The sequence below is a fragment of the Pteropus vampyrus genome, unplaced genomic scaffold, assembly GCF_000151845.1.
Source record: "Pteropus vampyrus isolate Shadow unplaced genomic scaffold, Pvam_2.0 Scaffold85, whole genome shotgun sequence".
NCBI classification, from domain to species: Eukaryota; Metazoa; Chordata; class Mammalia; order Chiroptera; family Pteropodidae; genus Pteropus; species Pteropus vampyrus.
In genome coordinates this window covers 7,326,347-7,350,280 of record NW_011888866.1, presented here as the reverse complement: position 1 = coordinate 7,350,280, position 23,934 = coordinate 7,326,347, and the positions used below count along the sequence as shown (strand labels likewise).

Here is a 23,934-nt window from a genome sequence, read left to right as displayed (position 1 = left end):
AAACAGGCTATTATTTACATATCACCTATAGCTGCTTTCATGCTAAATGGAAGACTTGAGTAATTGTGACCACATGGCCCACAATTAGTATCTGGCCCCAAACAGAAATTTCTAAGCTTGCAGACCACTGTTCGAAAGCACTGCTAATGCAAAGGTTTGGTTTGCATCCTGAATTGTTTGTTCCTGATCAGATATAAGGATATCATGTGAGAACATAAACCAATTATGTTACCAAGTACAATGTTTATTTCAACTACTTTTTTGTTTTCACTGCCAGACTTTCTCAATGAAGAACTTATAGTCTGGTGGAGCTTCCTCTTCTCATAGTGAAAAGGTATATACAGTTCATTGATTAGCTACTTTGAATGACAGTACTCTAAAGGTATATAGGGACAAGAGAAAGGACAACCCAAAGCTCAAAAGGGATTAATTAGTATCACTCGGAGACTTATTCTGGAACAGTGCTCTAGGGTTTTGTAGCATAGGCTTGGCGATTAATTGAATGAGATTCAGAAAGCGGTCCTTACACAGATTTTTTTCCTACTCCCTGCTCTTCTAAGATTTAAATTACTCCTGAAATTTTCTCTGCTATTGATTTATGTTTCAACAAGGCAAAGGGTGACAGCTAATATGTCCTTCTCTCCCTATTTTTTCTTGGGAGCAGGAAAGACAAAAATATTTGCACCCTCACCCCCAAATATTCAAGAAAATAAGTCAATAATATATTTTGCCCATTTAGCCTCTTTAATTTACCAAACAGATAAAAAACTATAATATTTCTCTTGAAATGAAAGAATTTATAAAGCAAATCTATTATCTGTAAATATTAGCAGTATTTTCCCTGTACTTTTACTAATTTAAAATAAATCATGCATCAATTAAAGAATACAGAATGAAATCCTACCACTAACTTTAAAATGAAATTTCCTTGAACAAGAATAGTTTCTAAAGGCGCCAAAGGTAATCCGACTCAAGCAGTTTTCTGAAAAATAAAATTATTCAAGGACAGATTTTTATTGCAAATATTTACTCAAAAACTACTATATACAGCAGAATTTTAATAGCCATTTAAAACACTTAACATTCAGTGAAATAAAATTTAAGAATTCAAAGCACATGTTAAGAAGTAAAAATGTAGCGATTTAAATAAAAGTTTATTAGTACTTCAAAGCAAACTACCGTTATTCATATTATTCACTTCTAGATCTATAATTTTCTAGATGATAAAAAAACAACTGAAAAATCAATTTAGCAGCCATCTTATGGATAAATTAGACTAAATATCCCAAACCAATTTTTTACATCACTGCTTTAGGTCCCATTTGAAGTTTCTATTTTACAATTAAAGAAAAAGTCACTTAAACATCGCTGAATTCATGCCAGGACATGTTTTCAGTTTACTGCTTTACAGTATCTACATTATGCCATACTTTGGTTTGGTTTCCAGACCATTTTTATGGGTCTATTTCTAAAGATCATTAAAACAGTATTAAAAGCGTAATAGCTACAGGAGTTTCAACAATGGGTTTCTACTTTATACAACTAATACATCAAGGGATTTCTGCACAGCTTACACACTGACAAATAGCACAAATATAAATTTATATTTTAATAATTTCACTTTCACTGAAAGTTTAATTAAGGTAAGCTTACAGCCTGGCAGGCTAACACTTGTATGGAGGTACATAGATTCAAATATTCTGTTTACATGCTTCTGACAGTCTGGAATGTTATATTAAATCCAAAGTTAAGTTTATGTTCATCCAAATTCTCGTTAATTATTTAACACTCTAAGCATGCTCCATTTACCAATATCATACTTAAAATAAAGCCTTTATTAACAATGCCAATTAGACATTATTTTAAGTCAATTATTCCCAAAAGTTATGTGGTTTCCAAATCTCTTTTAAGTTAATTGAGAAGGCTATATAGGTAATATGGATTTTTAGCTTAGGATTGATGGAATTTTCAATGCTTTGTAAATATAAGTAATATTCTAATAATCAATTCATATTGGAAACCAAGTTCCATTTCTTTAAGGACTGTTAAAAGAAGCCTTTTCCATTGTGAACTTAACTTTCATTAAAATCCTACTCATGTTTTAAAACCTCCTGGAAATCCATTCTAATCATGCTATTATTGGTGAATTGATTTCTTTAATAACTTAGGTTGAACATACAGGTAAAGTGTATGAATGGCCTCCCTCACATTTTTCTATTTCTGAACTCTATCTATAACAGCACCACTGAGCTCACCTGATAGCACTGTTCCAAATGCTCTTATCGTTGGTACACTAAAACTTAGAATGACTTAACTAATTTCAACTTCTTTCTTTTTCATCTGCCAGGTCTACTGTTGTCTCTGTTGTGCTAGGGCTATTTCCTCCAGAAACATCATCTGTTTGATCAGACACTACTTCATCAGTCTTGGCTGAAGAATCACCACTGCCTTTCTGAAGAATCTCTGTGGCTTCATACTCAAGTACCTCTGATGGAGTTAAAGGTTCCAGATGAATACTGCCTTGCTCACTAACATCAGAACTAACAGATTCAGGTTCATCTCTTTTTCTCAAAAACTGATCAATTCTAACATCACCAGATGTTAACCGTAAATCCTTAATATTCTTTGAAGAAAACCTAGCTTTACTGGACTTGTGATCTTTAATCTCATCACATGAAATTATGTTTTCTGAACTCTGGCACATCTTCAATTCTGTTTCCTGACAAATGTGTTCTACTTGTTTTTCCTTTTCCACTTTATCTTCACCAATATTTGAATCATAACTGAAGATATTCTTTGAGCCAGTTTCCTTGTCTTCAAGACAGGTATCATTTTCCTTATGCGAAACTATTATACTTTCTTCACTTTTTGTTGCTGATGAGACTTCAAATGAATTTGCATCACATCCAATTTTCTCTTCCTCTGAAGCTTTATCTTGTTTACTGAAAAAAAAAAAACCCATTTATTATCAATTCCTTCATAATACGATGTTTTTGAACATTATCAAAATATATACTCTAAAAAATTTTTTAAAGGTCAAGGCAAAAAAAAAAAAAAAAAAGTCAAGGCAGACTTGCCCACCAAAAAAGAAAAATAAATCCAAAAATCCAGGTCCATATTATGATTTAGGAAGCAGCCATTTTCCTAGGCAAGAGAGTGAAAAACTATAGAATCACATATTTAAAAGTAGACCTGGGGAGTCTATCAACTGGTTTTAGTCCTAGTTATCATTTTCACCTGTTTACAGCCTTGCCTATTTTTAGTTAAAATTTATGCATTCTTATTAATTTCTGAGAGTGTTTTAAATAAGGAATGAATATATATGGAAAAAAACCTATTTTACCTTTATAATTTATATATCCTCTTATGGTTAGTGTGTCTTTCCTTATGCAAAATCAGGTATTTACAAACATTTCCCTAATTTTTGATAGCCTAATTTAAAAAAACGAAAAATACATGTAAATATACAACATGCATACATACATAGGTGTGTATGTTTGTATATGAGTGTGTATGTGTGTTTACTCTTACCTCAGTGTATTATCAGAAACTATTTTGTGAATAATAAAACATTAGAACAGAAGATTTTTAAGGAGATCTTTGGCCCCCTACCTAGATGTTTATTTTACCAAAAGTAAATTTAATAATTACATATATCTTATTTCTTACATTAATCCACCTGGAATTTAGACTTTTTCCTAATGAACTACCCAAATATTAAAGCAACATTATCAAATAGTTGTAATTTACTAAATTATATTCACATATTTATACTGTTTCTCGACAACGTATTTTGTTTTGATTTGTCTTCAGACGATTCTTGGGCCAGTACTACACAGTTTTAACGATTACAGATTAACAACGTACTTTATTATCTAATAGAGCAAACTGCCTGGACTACTTACTCCCTAAATTTAATCCTTTAAAATGTAAAAGATATTTGTACAAGGATGCTCATTAAGTTAATGTTTAAATAGTGCATGCAGAAACAACCTATTACCTAACAACAGAACAATAATTAAATTATGGTATTAAGAGAAAAGTATGAATCTTGAACTTTGTCAGTTTCCAAACCAAATCCCATTGGAATTTTCAACTAAGTGTTCATTAAACCCATAAATTAATTTGGAAAATAGCCTATCATGCAAGTTATTAATATATTTTCTATCTCAGTAAAATTTTTTCATTTAGATGTTATACATTTCTAATTTTTTTATTATTATGAAATAACTCTTTTGTCCATAATATTTTATAATCAATCACATATTACTGGTATAAAGTCTTAGCTCATTTTCTTGGATCTTATAGGTCAATTACATCATCTACAAAAAATAACATTTTCCTCATTTAAATTTGTATAATTATTAATTTTGTTCCGCTCTTCTTAGACTAACTACAATTTACAGAAAATGTTAAATAATACAAAAATGACAAGTCTGTTTTTTCTAAATTTTTAAATTTTAGTTAACGTTCCCTTCAGTGTTCTAGGAAAAATGCTAAGTGAAGAAAATGCTAGATAATTTCCAGTGAAGTCTAAGGAACACTTTCATAAGGCCTTATTCCATAATTTGCTTTTTAGAGGCAATAGATTAATTAATTTCATCAGATTAACAAGCAACCTACTGTAAAACAGACAGCATCAAGATAGAAATGGGGAAATTATTTAATTTAAAAGAAAAATAAAATTTATCTGGAAAAAAGTTCTAATTAGAATGTTGAAGTCTCTTTTATCAAGAAAGATTGTAAAATGTCTTATGTTCTTTAGTGTTCTGCTTAAGAATTAAATTTTTAAAAACCAATCCTTAAATTCTGAAACTTTTAGGTTGAAATGCCACCACAGAAGTAGCTTTAAAGCTTTTTGAAAATACTTAAAAAATATATTTTAAAATTACCTATTTGCAATAATTGTCCCCATGTTTTAACTTGTGGCATCTTGAAATTGTTCTCATTTAATAGGGGCAGTTAAAATATGTTAACATTTTACTTACTAGTAAGTACTTTAAAAAATTCTATATGTATAAAAGTATTTCAAAACTAAGAATCTGTAGTATATTCTTGTTGAAATAAAATTTCAAAAATTTATTTTAATTAAAAGCCATTACTAAAAGCAACATTATATACATAAGTTTAAATAGTCCTTTACCAATTAATTGAAATAACACAACTCAAGTGTCATTCAACTTGGATTTCAAGAGATTCAGTTTTTCCTCATATTTACCTTTCAGAATTTGATGTTTCTGTTTCTTCAGCCATATTAGGTCTTGCAATTTCCTGAAATGATTAATAATATTCTTCTTTTATATCCATGGATAAGATTAAAGCCAACTATTTTTTATTATACTAAACTTTCTGGATAAAAGGAATTTAAGTGTGCAATCTTATAAAGCAAAAGAACTAGAAAAACAATTTCTTAAAGTATATACTAGAATAATTCTCATAATCAAAAGTATGATTTAAAAAATTCTTTTTAAAGAAACTTACAAGAAGTTCTTCATACCAAAAGTTTCTGAATCAAGGTCACAAAAACAGTTATCCAGTTATAACATACCTGCTTTCTTTAAACTGTTTCAAATATGGGCCTTAAATACAATCACAGCTGAGCCTTGAATGACATGGGTTGAACTGTGCAGGTCTACCTATACACAGATTTTTGTCAATAAATATACAGTTGGCCCTCTGTGTCCCTGGGTTTTGCATCCAAGGATTCAACTGACCTTGGACTGAAAACAGTATTTTCAACCTGCAGTTGGGAAGCTATCAATGCTGAGGGCCAACTGTATGCATTATTCTATGCCATTTTATATAAGAAACTTGAGTATCCATGAAGTCTAGTATCCATGTGGGTAGGGTCCTAGAACCAATCCCTTGCAAATACCTAGAGGCAACTGTGCTGCAGTTAGGTTTTTGGGAAGTCAAAAGTTACACGTGAATTTTCAACTGTGTGGAGTTCAATGCCCCATGTTGTTCAAGGGTCAATTGTACTTGAATTGAAAACCAGTAAAATACAACTTAAATCTGAACAAGTTGTATTCACAGTATTTTATAGAAACATATTAAGTACAGACACTTAAAAACATTTCTGAAATGAACACTTCATATATAGAGTCATGGTAACCCTTCTGCTGTCAAACTAAATAATACTGAATGACAGACAAATATTTCACTTATTTCAAATCATTTATGCATAGAAAAGAATACAGTAAAACTTCAGTAAGCCAGAGACCAGTTTATTACAACTGCAATTATTAGAATTGCCAACTATTGAGTACATATGATGCATGTAGTATGTCAAGAACTTTACATTCACTATCTCACTTAACTCTTATATTAGATATCATAAACACCATTTTTTTTTTAAGTGAGAAATAAGACTGCATGGGTTAAGTAGAGAACCCAAAGCAATACAATGATAAGTGGTGAAGATTCAAATCTAAGTCTAGCTCTTAACCATTATAGTGATTGACTCAAGTCTGTGAAATTGATAATGGTATTAATCACACACATTTATTTTCTCACTTTCCCAAAATGCTGCTAAAATGAAGGCAAAGAAATAAAACATTTTCACTCATAAAGACCAAGAAAACACCACAGCAGACTGTCAGATTTCAACAAATTTTTAGAAAGAAAGTGGCTAGAGGAGTGAAAATTGACTTCACAATGTGGAGGAAGGTACAATGAAATGTCTGAGTGGGGAGTGCAAGAAGAGAATCAATTTGCTCAAGGAACTTAAGAGATCTGGTATTTGGCGGAATTCAGTACAACAAACAGTACATAAAAGGTAAAAATGAAGCACAAGCACTGCTAGGAAATCTAAATGTTCTTTCTACAACTCACACAACAAGTACCTATCCTTTACTCTACCACAGAGGCTAAAGGTTTAACTCTGAACTGGAGACAATCTAAACTTGTGAACACCAGGAACAACGAAGGGAAGGCATGAGGTACTGAGAGAAAACAAAATATTTCAGTAAAAGTCCAAAACTGAGTAAAGGGATCCACAGTCCCTCTTCCTGTCTGGATCCCAGAATGCCAGCAACCAGAGGAATCAGTTTTCATCCCAACACCCCCAACTGGAATCTAGAAGAGTTTCTCTTTTGAGAAAATTACCAGCCCCAAAGAAAAGATTTCCCATAATGACTTTGAGAGCATCCTCCCTACCAAAGAATCAGTCAGCTGAGCACCTGATTTTCCTAAGTTGAAGTTTAAGCAACTCTCATGTAGTCTGTGTAGGTTGTAGAGTGCACTAATTCAGGAGGCAACCTTCACATAATAATTCATGCCAGCAGTTCTCCAGGTGTGGTTCACAGACACCTGGGAGCTCCAAGACACTTTCAGGAGGCACATGAGTTTAAAACAAAAGCGGTGGTGGATAAAAACCCTGCATCTTAAATCAAGGGAGTGGCACCAAACCAAAATAGTACTATAATCATTATATTCTTCATCAGCATACACCAACAGTAAAATTTATTTTATTATATATCAATCCTTGAGTTTATGTTCTTTTAACATTCTATGTGATGAAATATGATGGATATCTAGAGCACTATATTTGCATATTGAAAACACTGGGGTCGCTGATTGAGTTGTGAGCTGAACTTAGCCACACTTTTTTTCATTTAACATCACTTTTATTTTAAAGAATGACTGTAAAACTATGGGCATTTAGACTTGGTTATTTAGTAGATGTTTTTGTGAAAATTGACAAAGTGAGCCTATCACATCAAACAACTGACAGTACTTGCTGCCCATAGTAAAATTCAAGCAAAAGTTAAATTTTAGGAAAACTTGTATTTACCATCAATGAAATTAATAATCTTAATATTATGTAATGAAACATGTCAACAGTTGGAAGATTTAAGTAACTCGGTGATCCAATATTTTAAAAGTAATCAAGGCCTGACATAAAATCATCCATGGATAAAAGCTCCAATCAAAGCGTAAAAGAGAATAATGGATTTTAATGTACGAAGTACAAAAAGTTCAGTGATTCCACACTGCAACAAAACTTTCACTTGTCTACTTTTGATGTAATACCAAAGGAGAATAATCAGAATTATCTGAAAATATTATTAAAAGACTGTATGAGGCTTCACATTCTTCATATATTTCAACCAAAATAGTGTATCACAAATGACTGAATGTAGAAACAAAAGAATCCAGTTTTCTTCTATTTAACTAGACATTTAAAGTGATATGAAAAAGTGGAAAATAATGCCATTCTTCTAAGTTTGGTAAATAATTATTTCTCAGCAAAAAAATGTTCTTTATGTTAACATATGGGGGCTGTTATTGTTTTTAAATAACTATTTTAAAAATTTCACAATTTTAATTTCTAATATGGTAAATATCGATAATTTTTTAGAGTACTAAGGGGTATGTGTAAATAGTGCCCTCTGGAGTTCTGCAGTGCACAACCTGTATGGCTATGTAAAACAGCCTTATCTTCATCCAAAACCATATGGTTTTCAGTGAACCTATTAGTGCTTCATTCTTTACTGTTTATGAATAGCCAAAGATCACCAACCACACAACTGAAGACACCTTTTAACATCAGAAAGATCAAAAGCAACAAAAAAAAAATAAAACAAGGAGCTTGGGGACATCGGAGACATTTCTAGAAACAAAAGGAAAAAATATACAATTAATACAAATTTAATGTCCCCAGAGAGGTATGAGATGTTATTACATTCATTAAACAAGAACGAAAACTGTGAAAACAGAACAAGTGAAGAACAAATAAAAAAAATTAAAGAACTCTTCAAAATTAAATATATGGCAACTAAAATAATTTTTAGAAAATATTTTTTAAAAGATTAAACTAAAAAGACAAAAAATGAAAGAAAAAAAGAAAATATCATACAATCAGAGGAGCTGATGTAGGAACTACAATGTCAGATCAGCTGGAGTTTCCAAAAAGAGAACAGAGAAAATGACATTGACAGTTTACCAAAGAATACAAAAAAAAACTTCTCCCAAACAGAAATATCTCGATTACAAAGGTTTGTCTAATGCCTACCATAATGAATGAAAAAAGGACAACAGGTGAACATATCACTGTGAATATTTCAAAACAGAAGAGATAATCATTAAATTGCCAGAAAGAACAAAATAACCTAAACACAAAGAAACTGGAGCAAGAATGGCATCAGTTACCAAAAACAATACTTTCAAAACTGCATTGTATATTGTTTTCAATACATTTCAGCTGCACTATCATTCAAGTAAACATAGCTTTAGATATACAAGGAGTGAAAAAAGATGTACCCCTTTGGAAATGCACGTTTCATCAAAATAAGGAGTAAATCAAGGAAAGAGAACTCATGGTTCAGAGATCAGGACATCCAACAAGAAAGTGACAAAGGAAAATCCTGATACAACAAAAAGGCTTTGTTAGTGACTAGTTTAAACTGAAGCACGTTATCTACTTCCCATATTTGAAAACCATTATCCATAAAGATATATGCGCCCCACTGTTCACTGTAGCATGATTCACGGTGGCCAAGACATGAAATGACTGAAGTGTCCTTTGATAGAAGATTGGATAAAAAAGATATGGTACATATATATATGATGGAATATTACTCAGCCATAAGATGAAATAACTGCTGTTTGTGACAACATGGATGGATAATAATATTATCATGCTAAGCGAAATAAATCACAGAAAATTTTGAGAATCATAATATTTCACTAATACGTGATACATAAAACTGAAAGCAACAAACAAGACAAACAAATGAACAAAAACTCATAGAGACAACAGTTTAGTGGTTACCAGAGAGAAAGAAAGGAAGGTAGATAAGGGTAAAAGGGGTCTCAGGAGATTTGACTCTGGGTGGTGAACACACATGCAATATACAGATGATATATTATGGAAGTGTACAGTTGAAATCTATATAATTTAACTAATATCATCCCAATAAATTTAATAACAAACAAATAAATTGAAGCAGGTCTGAGAAGAGCTCTCCAGACGCTCCAACAATTTTTTTGAGCGTGTGAACATTTGGAAAGAATACTTCTAAAACAGACAAAGCCCAACATTAAAAAATAAAAGCATAAGGTGCACATAAAACTAAACAAATGAATAAAAAAGATATATAACTCCAGAAATATAAAATGAGATAAAGAAAATCATAATACACTTCCTGGCTCAGAATAGTCTCAAAACCTGTGATGTAACTATACTGAAATTAGTGCTATGTCAAGCCATATTGGACCCTGAAGTAAAGGAAAATTGTACACCCTTATATACAAGTTTTTGAATATTTTTTGTTGTGATAAAATACATATAAAATTTACCAGCTTAACCATTTTTAACTGTACAGTTCAGTGGTATTCAATATTCACATTGTTGTATAACCATCACAACCACTATTCCCATAACATTTTTGATCCTGTAAAACTAACTGTACTCATCAAACAACTCCCTATTCTCCCTTCACCGCAGACCCTGGCAGCCACCACTGGACTATACTCTGTCTTTATGATTCTGACTACTCTGATATTTCATATAAGTGGGATCATACAGTATCTGTCTTTCTGTGACTGGTTTATTTCACTTAGCATAATGTCCTCAAGGTTCATCCATGCTGTAGCATATTGCAAATTTCCTTCCTTTTTAAGGGTGAATAATATTCCATTTTATGTATTTACTACATTTTGCTCATTCATTTATCCACTGATGAACACTTAGGTTACTTCCATATTTTAGCTACTGTGAAACTAGCTGCTATAAAAATGGGTGTACAAGTATTATTTTTGAGTCCTTGCTTTAAATTTCTTTGGGTATATACGCAGACGTGGAATTGCTGGATCATATACATTTTTGACTGCCATGTTCTTTAAACTGCCATAGTGGCTGTCCCATTTTACATTTCTATCAACAGTACAAGAGTTCTAGTTTCTCTACATCCTCAAGCCTAATAGGTGAGGTGCATCTCATTATAGTTTTGATTTGCATTTCCCTAATGATTGGTGATGTTATTCATCTTCTCATGTGCTTATTGGCCATTTGTATACCTTCTCTAGAGAAATGTCTATTCAAGTCCTTTGCCCAGTTTTGAATCAGGTTTTGTTGTTGTTGAGTTTCAGGAGTTCCCTACATATACTAGATATTAACCTCGTAGCAGATATATGATTTGTAAGTATTTTCTCTCATTCTGTTGAGTTGCCCTTTTATTCTAATAGGGTGTTTTGATGTATAAAAATTTAAAATTTTCATTAAGTTCAATTTGTCTACTTTTCTTTTGTTACCTGTGCCTTTGATGTGATATGCAAGAAATCATTAACCAAATCCAATGTTATGAAGCTTTTTTCTGTTTTCTTCTAAGTGTTTTATTAGTTGAGGTCTTTGATCCATTTTGAGTTAATGTTTATACTGGTATCAAGTAAGGGTCCGAATTCATTCTTTTGCATGGGAATATCCAGTTTTCCCAGCGTCATCTGTTGAAAAGTTGGTCTCGGCCCCCTTGTCAAAAACCGTTTTGACCATACATGTAAGAGTTTATTTCTTGGCTTTCTGTTCTATTCCATTGGTCTATGTGTCTATTTATGCCAATACCACACTGTTTTGACTACTATAGCTTTGTATTAAGTTTAGAAATCAGAAAGTGTGAGTACTCCAGCTTTGTTCTTTTTCAAAATTGTTTTGGTTATTTAAGGTCCGTTGAGTTTCCGTATAAATGTAAGGATGAATTTTTCTATTTCTGCAAAACACATCCCACAAGCTTTAGTATGTTAGTTTTATTTTCATTCTTATCCAAGTATTTTCTAATTTTCTTTGTGATTTCTTCTTTGATCCACTGGTTGTTTTAAAGTGTGTTCTTTAAGTTCCATAGTCTTGTGAATTTTCCAGTTTTCCTTTTGTTGTTGATCTTGAATTTCATCTCGAGGTGGTGAAAGGAAAGAGTCTGCATATGATCTTTTTAAATCTACTGAGACTTAATTTGTGGTTTAACATATGGTGTAGCCTAGAAAATGTCCCAGATGAACCTGAGAGGAATGTGTATTCTGCTGTAGCTGGGTAGAGTGTTCTATGTCTGTTAGATCTAGTTGGTTTATTATGTTAAGTCTATTTCCTTACCTTTTGTCTGATTGTTCTACCTATTATTATTAGTTGGGTACCGATGTCTGCAACCTTTACTGTAGAGTAATATATTTTTCCCTTCAATTCTGTCAGTTTTTGCTTCATATATATTAGTGATCCGTCATTAGGTGCTTGAGTGTTTGTATTTGTTATATCTTCTTACTGTACAGAAATTTTTATCAATATAAAAGTCCTTTTATTTTTCTCTTGGAAACTTTAATTTAATGTATATTTGGTCTGATATTAGTAAAGCCACCCTGCTATTTTGGTTACTATTTGTATAGAATATCTTTTTCATTCCCTCACTTTCAACTTATCTTTGGATCTCAAATGAGTCTCCTATAGACAGCATGTTGTTGGATCATGTGTTTTTATCCATTTTATCAATCTGTCTTTTGATTGGATTTAATCTATTACATTTAAGTTAATTGCTGATAAGAAGGGACTTAACTTCTGTCATTGTGCTATTTGTTTTCTATACCCCTTTGAGCTATTTTGACCCTCATTTCCTGGAATACTGCATTCTTTCGTATTTAGCTGATTTTTGTAGTGAAATATTTAAATTCCTTTCTCATTTGTCTTTCTGTATATTCTATAGCTATTTTCTTCACAGTTACCATGGGGATTACACTGAACATCCTAAAGTTATAACACTCTAATTTGAATTTGTACCAGCCTAACTTCAATAACAAAAAAACTCTGCTCCATTACAACTCTGTCCCCGCCCCTTTCAATTGTTGATGTCACAAAATTACAGCTTTATTCACTGTGTGTCTCAAAGCATAGACTAATAATTTTTTAAAATGCAAGTTTCCTAAATTATGTAGGAAACAAGATCTGGAGTTACAAACCAAAATTACAGTAAACTAGCTAATAATTTTTTTTCTTTAAATGTATTCATATCTTAACTCACATAGAAAACAAAAAGTACAGCTACAAACCATTGTTACAACAGTACTAGCTTTCATAACTGCCCACGTACTTAACTTTATTGAGATCTTTATTTCTTTCTCCATCCAGCTTTGAGTTAGTGTGTAGTGTCCTTTCATTTCAGCTTGCAATTTCTTCCTTGAGTATTTCTCACAGGGCAGGTCTAGTGATCACAAGCTCCTTCAGATTTTGCTTATGTGAGACTCTTAATTTCTCCTCCACTTTTGAAGTACAGACTTGCCAGATATAGGGTTCTTGAGGGTTTTGTGTTTTTTTTTTAACCACTCTCAATATACTGGCCCACTGCCTTCTGACCTCCAAAGTTTCTGATAAGAAATCTGAAAGTCTTATTTAGGATCCCTTATACGTGGTGATTCATTTCTCTATCGCTGCTTTCAAGATACTCTCTTTACCTTTTGAAAGTCTGATTATAATGTGTCTTAGTATGGGTCTTTTTGATGTCATCTTACCTGAAGTTCATTATGTTTCTTGGATGTTTATTTTCATTTCTTTCATCAAACTTTGGGAAGTTTTCAGTCATTTCTTCAAATATCCTCTCTGCCCATTTCTCTCTCTCCTCCTTCTGGGACTCCCATGATGTGAAAATTCGTCTGCTTGATGGTGTCCCACAGCTCTCTTAGGCTCTGTTCATAGTTCTCTAATGTTTTCTTTCTGTTACTCAAACTCAATATTATTGCCATTGTTCTATCTTCAAGTTTGCTAATTCTTTCTTCTGTCTGATCAAATTTGCCTTTGAATCCTTCTAGTGAAGTTTTTATTTTCGGTTATTGTATTTTTCAACTCCAGAATTTCTTTTCTTTTTCTTTTTTTTTTTTAGGACTTCTCTTTATTATGGCTTCCATTTTGTTCACAAATTGTTTTCTTGACTTTCCTCACATATTCCGTCAGTTCTTTAGGCATATTTAAGACAGTTGTTTTAACATCTTTGTCTAGTATATCTGTCATTTGGTCTTTTTCAGCAAGAGTTCATGCTGATTATTTCCTCTCTGAATGAATGGGCCATACTTGACTGTTTGTATGCCTTGTGATTTTTTGCTGAATACTAGACATTTGAATTTAATAATGTAGTAACTCTGAGAATTGGATTCTTCTTCCCAAGCGTTTGCTGTTATTTTTTATTCATTTTCCTATTGTTATAGGCTGCCTCTATCCAAAGCTGTAAACTTAAGGTCTTCTAAGGTTTTTTCTGAGTCTTTCCCTGAGTATATGCAATCACTTTCTAATTTCACCCATACATGCAGTTGTTTTTTAAGGTCCTAATCTTTAATGTCTGGCTCCAGAAAGGGGAAAAAGCAAAAAATAAAAGATAGGAGTGAGGAACACTGTCTTTTTAAATCCCCTGGAAGTCATTCCAGCTCTTTGTCTGTAACTCTGTGATAAGAAGTAACAATCAGTGATAAGAGCACAGGACTCCAATATTTGGAGGACATGGTCCTTTTTGCCCACCTTAGCTCCCATAGGCAGTGGGCAAGATGTTCCTGATGTTCCACATGCACAGCTTCCTGCCATGTTGCTAGGGGTGGGTGATGGGTAGCTGCTATTGTGTTAAATGCAATTTACTGCCTAAATCTTTCCCTGGAAGTTGCAAGCCTTCAGCAGAGTCTATAGAATTCCAAAATACGTACATCAGGCAGATTCTGCTGGTACAACTGTTGTCTAGTTGAGGAGAGAGATTTCTGGTGCTTCCTACTTTGCCATCTTCCCAGAATCCTAGGAAAAGGATACTACCCAGAAAGTAATTGAAAAATTGAAAAGTTGGTATACTGAACTCACAACAGTAGTTTAAGTTTAAATATTTTATTTCTACCAAAACCAGAATTTATTATCACTTTACTGGCTTTAATGGAATCAAACATCAATAATATTTTCAAAATCTAATTCTCTTTTTATTGTTTTCAATTTTAATAATTTTAAATTAACTTCAGCTTACTGAAACGTATTTTATAGGATGCTACTTTGCCTGGTATTATAATAAAGTCCTGAATACCACTTTGTTAACCAGTTTTAGAAGACTCAAAAAATACTTATTTTTATATTACAATTTATTGATATTGTATGTGTATCTAATTAAATTTTTAGCAATTTCAATTCTTCCAATTCATAAGCTTGGGCTGCCTTTCCATTTACTCGTGTCTTCTTCAATTTCTTTCATTAATGTCTTCTAGCTTTTAGTGTACCGATCTTTCATCTCTTTGGTTAAATTTACTCCTAAGTATTTTATTCTTTTTGATGCAATTGTAAATGGATGGTTTTCTTCATTTCTCTGTCTGATAGTGCATTATTAGTGTACAGAAATGCAATATTTTTATATATTGATTTTTGACTTTTAAAACACTTCAATTTTTAAAAACCATCATGATGAAATACAGAATTTTGTGATCATAACTTCTGTTCAAATTTTTCCAATATTTGAAACCATTTTTTAAGTTGCAAATATTTGATTCAGTTGTATTATTGCTTAAAAGTATGCATGGTGAACAAAATAAAGACGAGGATTCTTTGGAAAAAATGAGCTATTTACAATAAATCAACTCACCATTAGATCATTTTTAAAATGACCAATCTTTTGAAAATCTTTGCCCATTATTTGAAACAGATACTCTAAAATCTATCTCTTGTCCTTGGATGGGCCCATACTCCATTAAAATCATTTTTAGTTTATCAGAAGTAGGTGGCCATGATAAAAAAAAATTATTAAAATTTACTTCAAATGGCATCTTATTTTCTTGCTCACACTTAAGTTTAGTAGCTTCCAAAGTTTTTAATTTCTAATTTTGTTTTCATTGTTTTCTCACAATTAGAGGAAAATTATTTAACTCAGGATTTTATAATAATGTATTCTAGTAGTATCAAATAGAGACTTCATCATTTTAAGTACCTGGAATATTACTTTTTTCTAGCCAAATGTGTTACTGTCCTATATAATTCGATCAATTTCTACATGTGATTTTCTTCTGAACAATGCACCACTTGGCTTCTTAGGTGCTATATTTGTTTTTAAGAATTTTTAATATAAATTTCAAATATATTTTAATTAATACATTCAGTTAAATATAACATTAAATTAATTTATGAGTTAACAAAATTCATATAAATTACAATATTTATCAATGAGATATACATAAACATTTGATGAAAAATACAAAAACCAATGATTACAAACAACAAAAAATTACACACCAGGTTTCCAGACAAATTTGGTAAAAGAAAAGTAGTGAAAAAAATGTTTTCAATATAAAGAAGTGGAAAATAGTAAACTACAACTGTTTTAAGATAAGAAAGTATAAAATTTCCTGGTAAAATTATTTTTTCAGAAAATTTTGATATTTGGTCAAATTTCATGTGAAAAGTCAAATATATTAATTAAAAAATTCATATTACTTACCTTACTGCTCTTCATAATATTATAAAAATCACGCAAACATATATATGTAATTAAATAAAATTTGCCCTTTTACTTAGCAGTACTATGGATTGCAGCTATAGACAATGAAAACAACTTGTAAACTTCTCTCATGACTGAACAAGGACTGTTAGAAGAAATGGCAACGGAGAGATTTACCTGGTTGTGCCTGCAACCACCACGTGTATGACTCAGGGTCATCTAAGCACAGGGTTGGAACTTGTCTTTAATTAAAATTTTGATACTGCGTTCATCATTGATTATTTGAATTAATTTTGATTGTTTAAAATAGTGAAAAAAATATTATTTATCTGATTGCTGAATTTTTGGAGCCCCCATAAATTCTGTACCAAAGATGTGTGCCTCACTTGCCTCACTCTAATTCCTTTCCTGGCTGGGACACTGGTGGGGGACAAAGGAAAACAGGGATGGTAGTCTAAAGAAAATTCTTAATTATAATAAGTCAGTCATGGTGTCAACAAAATGAAAAATCAAGAAAACAAAATACGGTTCTATTATTTAGAAATATAAAGATAAATATTAGATCAAATTAAATGGCTACCTCTTAACAATTTGATGGAAAAGGGCAGGGCAGATGAACAACTGTTTTTATGATAAACATTCTAGCACAACCTTTTAACTTCTTAATTTGATTAAAAAAAAAAAAAAGTAATTTTACCAATACTGAGACTCTCAATTGTCTGAAAAAGTTACAAAGCAAAAGCAAAAAATAAACAAACATCTTAGAAATTGTTTATGGAGAATCAATCCCATGTAGTTTTATAGAAATATAAACTAGAGCTAATTTGCCATTTCATTAATGAAATAACAGGGAACCTCTAATCTGGATATGTATGTTGATGTTTAAATTGAGAGAAAAAAATTAAGAAAAAGATATAAAAACATCATAAAGTCATCCTGAAGGGACTCCTGTATATACCTACTATACCTGATATACTTGGAATATAGTAGTTATTCTTACTGGATTACAATTCTTTCATGTCTAATTGCCCTACTAAATTCTGACCACCTTGAGAATAGGGACATAATTTTACTAATCTTTGTTTCCCAATACAAAGATTCCTAGAACATGCTATCAAGTGTTCCCTAAAAGCTAAGGAAGGAAGCAAAGAAAGAGAAAGGCACCTGTACCTATCTCCTTCCTCTTATCTCCTAACTTAATTATAATGAAATAACTAACCATCAGACTGGTTAAAGAAGAGTTGTGGTATACAGAGATAGGAAATAAAAGGAGTGTACTGTTGCAGTGTATAAAATATACATAGTAGTAGAAAAGAGGAAATTTTAGAAGCCACTGTATAATAATGAAAGGAATTAATTTCCAAAAAGGAAATGTAAAACTATACAAATGAAAAAGTGATAACAGTAAAATTTTACTGGGGCAAGACAACATTCATTCCACTATAATGCATCTCATAAAAATCTTATTAACTCAAGCTATCTACCTTATCACATGTGTACTTAAATACTTGTGTCTACTCAAGGGACTATTCACATCACATATATATTTGAAAGAAATACCTGGGCCAAGAATGTTCAATATGTCTTTCCCATTCAATATGGCTTCCTTTAACTCTAGTTATGGACTGCTAAATTTTTAGCACAAGGTGTTTTTCTTTTAACAAAAAATAAACTTAAGAAATTTGGTTTATGTATGAAATGGTTGGTTTCACTTGACACAGACCAAACAGGGCAATAAATGGAAAGTAAGAGTTTGATGATTTATTCTAGTCAAGTATGAATGCCTCAGGAAACCAATGGATGATGTTATGAAATTATGGATTCATACATTTTTTTCATATTTATGGCTTTTCATATTTGGAAAAATGAGAGGCAAACTCTGTCACCCCCAAGGCACAGGAACTGACTATGGCTGGGGGACAGAAGGAAAAATTCCTATTTTCAAGACCCAGGGACACTGAGCCATCTTGAGTGAGGCTAAACCAAGACAACAAAGAATATCACCTCACTCCCCACCACCCACCACCCACCATCAGGCTAGCAAATATCAAATAACAAGCAACAGCACAACTGCTAGAAAAAAGGCAAGAATGGAGATATGGGGAGAGAGGGAAAGAGTGAGGGAGACGGAAAGGGAGAAGGAGAGGGAGACGGGGAGAGAAAGAGAGAGTTAGAGACACCTTCTGAGGCTCAGCCTCACAGGGAAAGAATAAAGCTGAGTGTGGAGCAATGACATTAAGAAAAAAACCTCTAGCAATATAACTCCCATCCCAAGCACAAATTAATACTTGAGAAATTGAACCTGGTGGTACACTGAGGGTAACCATAGCAATAAGAAAATAAAAATCCAGGTCAACTCAGTAAAATGTCGTCCCAATTAATGATATAACATAAAAAAAGGTATACCTATTTTCAGATATAAATACTTTTATTTCAGTCCTACATATAGTGTCTCACTTTCAAATAAACATTATACAATACAAAGTGAGGGAGAAAAATGCGTTATCAGGAGAAAAAGCAATCTGCAGAACCAGACTCAGATATGACTCAGTTGTTGGAACCATCAGACAGAAAATTTTAAATTACTATGATTAATATGTTAAATGCTTTGGTAGAAAAAAAAGGACAACATGCATGACCAGAATGGAAATTTTGGCAGAAGGTCAGAAATTATAAGAATCAATGCAAATGCTAGAAAAACAAACAAACAAACAAGCAAGCAAGCAAGCAAACAAACCATAATCACAGAGATGAAAAATGCCTTTGATGGGCGCATCAGCAGATCTGTCACAACTGAAAAATAAATCAGTAAAACTGAAAGATAGGTTAATAGGTCAACAGAAAGAAATTACCCAAATTGAAATACAAAGGAAAAAAAAGAGTATGGTGGTGGGAAGGTAGCATGGGAAGTGGAAACAGAACATAGCATCTAAGAACAGGGACTAACAAGTGATATAACACATGTGAAATTGGAACCTCAGAAATAGAAGATACAGAATAGCTCAGAGAACAACTATCAGCTTAAGTGCAATAAAAGAATACACAAAGAGATAAACGTATAAATGAATGGAACAATCAGACTTAGACATATCATGTTGAAACTAATGAGGACTACAGACAAAGTAAAGATTAAATCTTGAGGGCAACCTCCCCAAATGACATATTATATATATACATAGAAACGAAGATAAAAATTACAGTTAAGAAATCTTGTCAGAAAATATGCATGCCAAAAGACAATAAAATGACTTTTTTAAACTGCTGAAGGAAATCAACAAAACTGTCAATGTAGAGTTCTATAGTTAGCCAAAAAATACCTTCCAAAAATGAAAAAAAAAAAAATTTTTTAATTAAAACAGCATAGAAGAATTAATGATCAGTAATCTATAAAAAGATATATCAAAGGAAGTTATTTAGGCCAAAGGAATGTGATACTAGACAGAAAAGAAGAGGTACATAAATAATGCTGGAAATGGTAGTAATGAAGGTAAATGTAAAATTATTTTGAAAAGTGTTTAATTGCTCTAAAAAATAAGTGACTAAAGCAAAAACAGTAACACTGTATTGTATCATTATAACCTATGTAAAAGTAAAATATAAAAAAACTAGGAAAAAACCCCAAAACCATCAATATCAGGAATGAAAGAGGGTTATCACTGCAGAACCCACAGACATTTAAAAGAATGAAAAAATATTACAACTCTATGTAGACAAATTCAACATCTCAGATAAAATGTACCAATTTTTCAAAAACCACAAACTACCCCACTTCACTCAAGAATAAAATGCTAATCAAAATATCCTATGTCTATTACAGAAATGTATTTGTAGTTAAAAACCTTTCAAACAAAAGAAAACTTTCTCTGATATAATAGAAAGCTGCTTAGAAGAAGGCTACTATTTCTGCCTAGGATTCACTTACTCACTGTATAAGACAGAAATGCTATTTGAAATATAAATGTTGAACTTGCCTCACTTAATTATACTCAGAAAAAAACAAGCAATATTAATATTTTAAAAACTGACATCAAGAAAGTACTAGAGCAAAATTATTTCTAACTTTTGAAATTAGAAATTTCTCATCTATTAGACTGCCCAGTAAGTAACATTTATTTGATAATCTTGAGTGGTATATCTACAGAGCCTGTTTAAGACAGTTTAAAAAAAGTTACTATATATCCAAAATATTTCCATTTTAAAAATTAGTTAACTCTTTTGACAGTCTAAATCCCCAGAAAATTAAAAAATCTGGAAAGAGTAATTTTCCAATGTACCAAATGTTTGAAGTTCTACTGATTTCACATTTTTTAAATCATAAACTTATTTTCATTAAACTAAAATAACAGGCAATGAAGTATATGATGTCTTTGTCAAAAAAAAGGACTCACCTTACAATTTTACTTAGAGTTAGATATTTTTGTTATCAAATGAAAACAAAATCTCAGTTTTTTCTTCCTGATAACATGCCAATAATTGTTACTAATGTACAAACATTGAATTAAAATGTTTTAAAAACTATGTCGACAATACTTTCCAATGTATAAACCTTTGAGTTATAAAATAAAACAAAATTTACCTCAGACACAGGTTCTTGTTCTTTAGCAGGAGCTTCATTTTTTAATCTTAAAAACAAAATAAGTATTGAATATTTTATAATTAAAATGGAAAAATCTGACAGTTTGTTTTGCATGCTTAAAATAATTAAAATGTAAATCTACACTTATGTACATTTTATACTATAATAGTAAATGAGCTCTGTAAATATTTTAAGAAAAACATAAAATACATGAGAATAGCAGATTCAGTGAATGTGCTAAATAAATGAATAGACACGTGTTTTCTAAAAAAAACGAGAGCACTTAAAATGGGAAAGAGAGGAGGGAGTTTGGGGAGCTGGGAGAAAGGGGTTAAAGAAGTACAAATTAGTAGCTGATAGATGGTCATGGGGATGGGGAGCAGGGCATAGGGAATGCAGTTAAGTATAAATGTAATGGCTAGGTGTTCGGCCAGAGGAGAGAAAGAGCAATTATGGGGATCGTTTTATAAACTATATAAATGTCTAACCAATCTACTGTATACTTGAAACTAATAAAAAAATTAAATTAAAGAAATGTTCTCTATGCTGAGCACAATTTAAAGTAAAAGCTATAACCTAATAAAACTGTTTCAAAAAAAGAATTATTTAAAACATAAAAGAAGACTATATGGTTAATATATATAATATACATTAGCATTGACTATTATAGGACTTAAAAAGTGAGAGAAGATATTTTGTCTATTGTGAAATTCAGTATGATGTTATTTCAATATATATTATAATTAACTTACTCTAGAGGTGATAAAATCACAGATGACTTAGAATTTTGGAGAATATATTCTCTTAAAAACCTTTATAAGCATAGCTCAAATATTAACTATAAATCTTTTAAATTTATTTCTAAAAATATACTAATTGTAACTTATTACATTAACGAAGGCACATGCCATCTATAAAATTTCTTTAAATAATCAATATAAAAGCTAGCTTTTCCAAAAGATTTTTGTTGTAGAAACTGTTGATGACTAAATATTATTTGCTGATATTATATATTAAACTCAATTTTAATCTGCATAATTAGGGTAGTTATCTGATCTGAAATGACATTAATACAGAGTTAAGTGCTTTACAACTTTATGAAAGTTTAACAGCTAAACTTAAATATTAAAACATTTAACATAAGCAACAACTGTGTGAACTTAAATTTCATGGACATAAATGAAGGCATGTAGTAGTATAGAAATATCAACCATGCTAAGACTTACTCTCATAGTTAGTATTTGAAATACAGAATTGGGAAACAGACCTCTTGTTTATCCATTCTCTAAGGGTAAATTTAAAAAATTAGGACTACTAAATGCTAATGCCTTTCTAGATATTAATAATAATTTAACTGTGTAAAATTATTTATCTATATTTTAGTTATTCATGAACTTGCAAACAATTTAAAATAGAGCATGTCTTTTTTTTGTAGAAGCTCTATATTCGTAGTATACTACGATAATTAGAACTAATTTACTACAATTTAAACGAATAAAATTTGCACAAAAAATTAACAAAATGCACAAATGTCAAGCATTTGGGAGTTAAAGAATTTGTAAGTCTCTCAAGTATTTAATAGTGAACAATAATATTAATAAAGATGAAATAGCAAATGTACAGCACTTCACTGATTTAATGATTTCATATGGGAAAATAATAGTTTTAAGAGCAACATGTATATAGTAGTAAGAAAACATGAAAATTATTTTGATATGAAAAACAGATACTGAATGAAGTTTTTATTTTTATTTTTAAGCATTTAATAATCTTAAACTCAAAAATTGAAAAACTGAAACAAATTGGTCACAAAGTAGTTTAAAAATATTTTATAAAAGGATTTTCCTTTTCAGCCTACCATTGAAAATGTAAGACCTTATAAATCAAAGCCCTTATATTCTTATAAAAGAAATATTGTCATGCTAACCATTTTCACATATGACTATTCTAATAAATTGATTTTATGCAGCAATTAAAATGAAAGTTATTAAGCATATGTTACTATTATTGAATTTCAATCGGGCAAATTGAGTCCTTATAATATCACTGCCGGGGGGGTTGGTGACATTCTTCATTTTACTGGCTAAGACATTGGTAAGTGAGAACAGAATAAGTTATTGGGATAACAGCATTAAGAGGCCTATCATCCCAATCTCATTTGGGCTTTAACTATATTGGTATTGTTTAAGGAACAGAATTGTAATCACCAGTGAAAACATTTAGAAAAACAAGTCTAAAAAAAAATTAGCAAAGCACACTATATAAAATTTCAGAGTTATATATTCATCACTAAAATATACGCTACATTTTTATAAATATGAAAGCAAACTTTAAGATTAAAAAATTATAATACACAATGACTACTATATCATTAACCCTTTTGGAAAAGAAAAAAATGTTCTTACCTGTAATTCTTATTCATTAAAGATACCTGCTGAAATAGCCATCATTTGAGATATTCAATTGCTTGGCAGAAGACAGTGAAATTTGCTAAGCTCAAAGTTCTGAGCTAATGACCTGTCATTAGATAAACTTTTCACCTGTGAATGTTGCAATAATTTTTTATAGAAAAACATAGTATAGCATTTAAAACAAACACTATTTAAGATTTCAATGTTAAAGAGAACAGGACTGACTGGTGATCAATTTCAACAACAAATCATTAGAGATCAAGATTGTCCACAAATAATTTTTTTTCTGTATTTAAACCTGCTGAAATAGATCCTTCTGGTATATTTCTCGAGGACAATCCTTTCCCTCTAAAGTTTACATTCACACTGCAACATGTCCCTACTTACATTTTTCTACAGGTCAGATGACCAATTCAAGACTACATGTAATACCTAAACCACTCCAGGCAAAGGGCAACTTCTACCATTTTACATCATTTCAAAGACAGAAATGCTATAATCTCTAAAGGCAAGCCATTTTTAT

At 31.2% G+C, this 23,934-nt stretch overlaps 1 protein-coding gene across 3 annotated transcripts in view; it reads right to left on the bottom strand.

The window, feature by feature from the left end:
- Window positions 1–990: 990 nt before the first annotated feature.
- Window positions 991–23,934, bottom strand: part of ZNF280D (zinc finger protein 280D) — a 181,943-nt gene continuing 158,999 nt past the window's right edge. The window contains exons 18-20 of one of the 3 annotated variants that reach the window (XM_011363435.2): window positions 21,001–21,046; window positions 5,219–5,271; window positions 991–2,942 (exon numbers count right to left, since the gene is read on the bottom strand). In XM_011363435.2, the coding sequence (XP_011361737.1) occupies window positions 2,321–2,942; window positions 5,219–5,271; window positions 21,001–21,046 (721 nt within the window). In that variant the 3' untranslated portion in view covers window positions 991–2,320. The remainder of the gene's footprint in view (window positions 2,943–5,218; window positions 5,272–21,000; window positions 21,047–23,934) is intronic. The other 2 variants (XM_011363437.1, XM_023532562.1) reach the window with 2 other exon arrangements.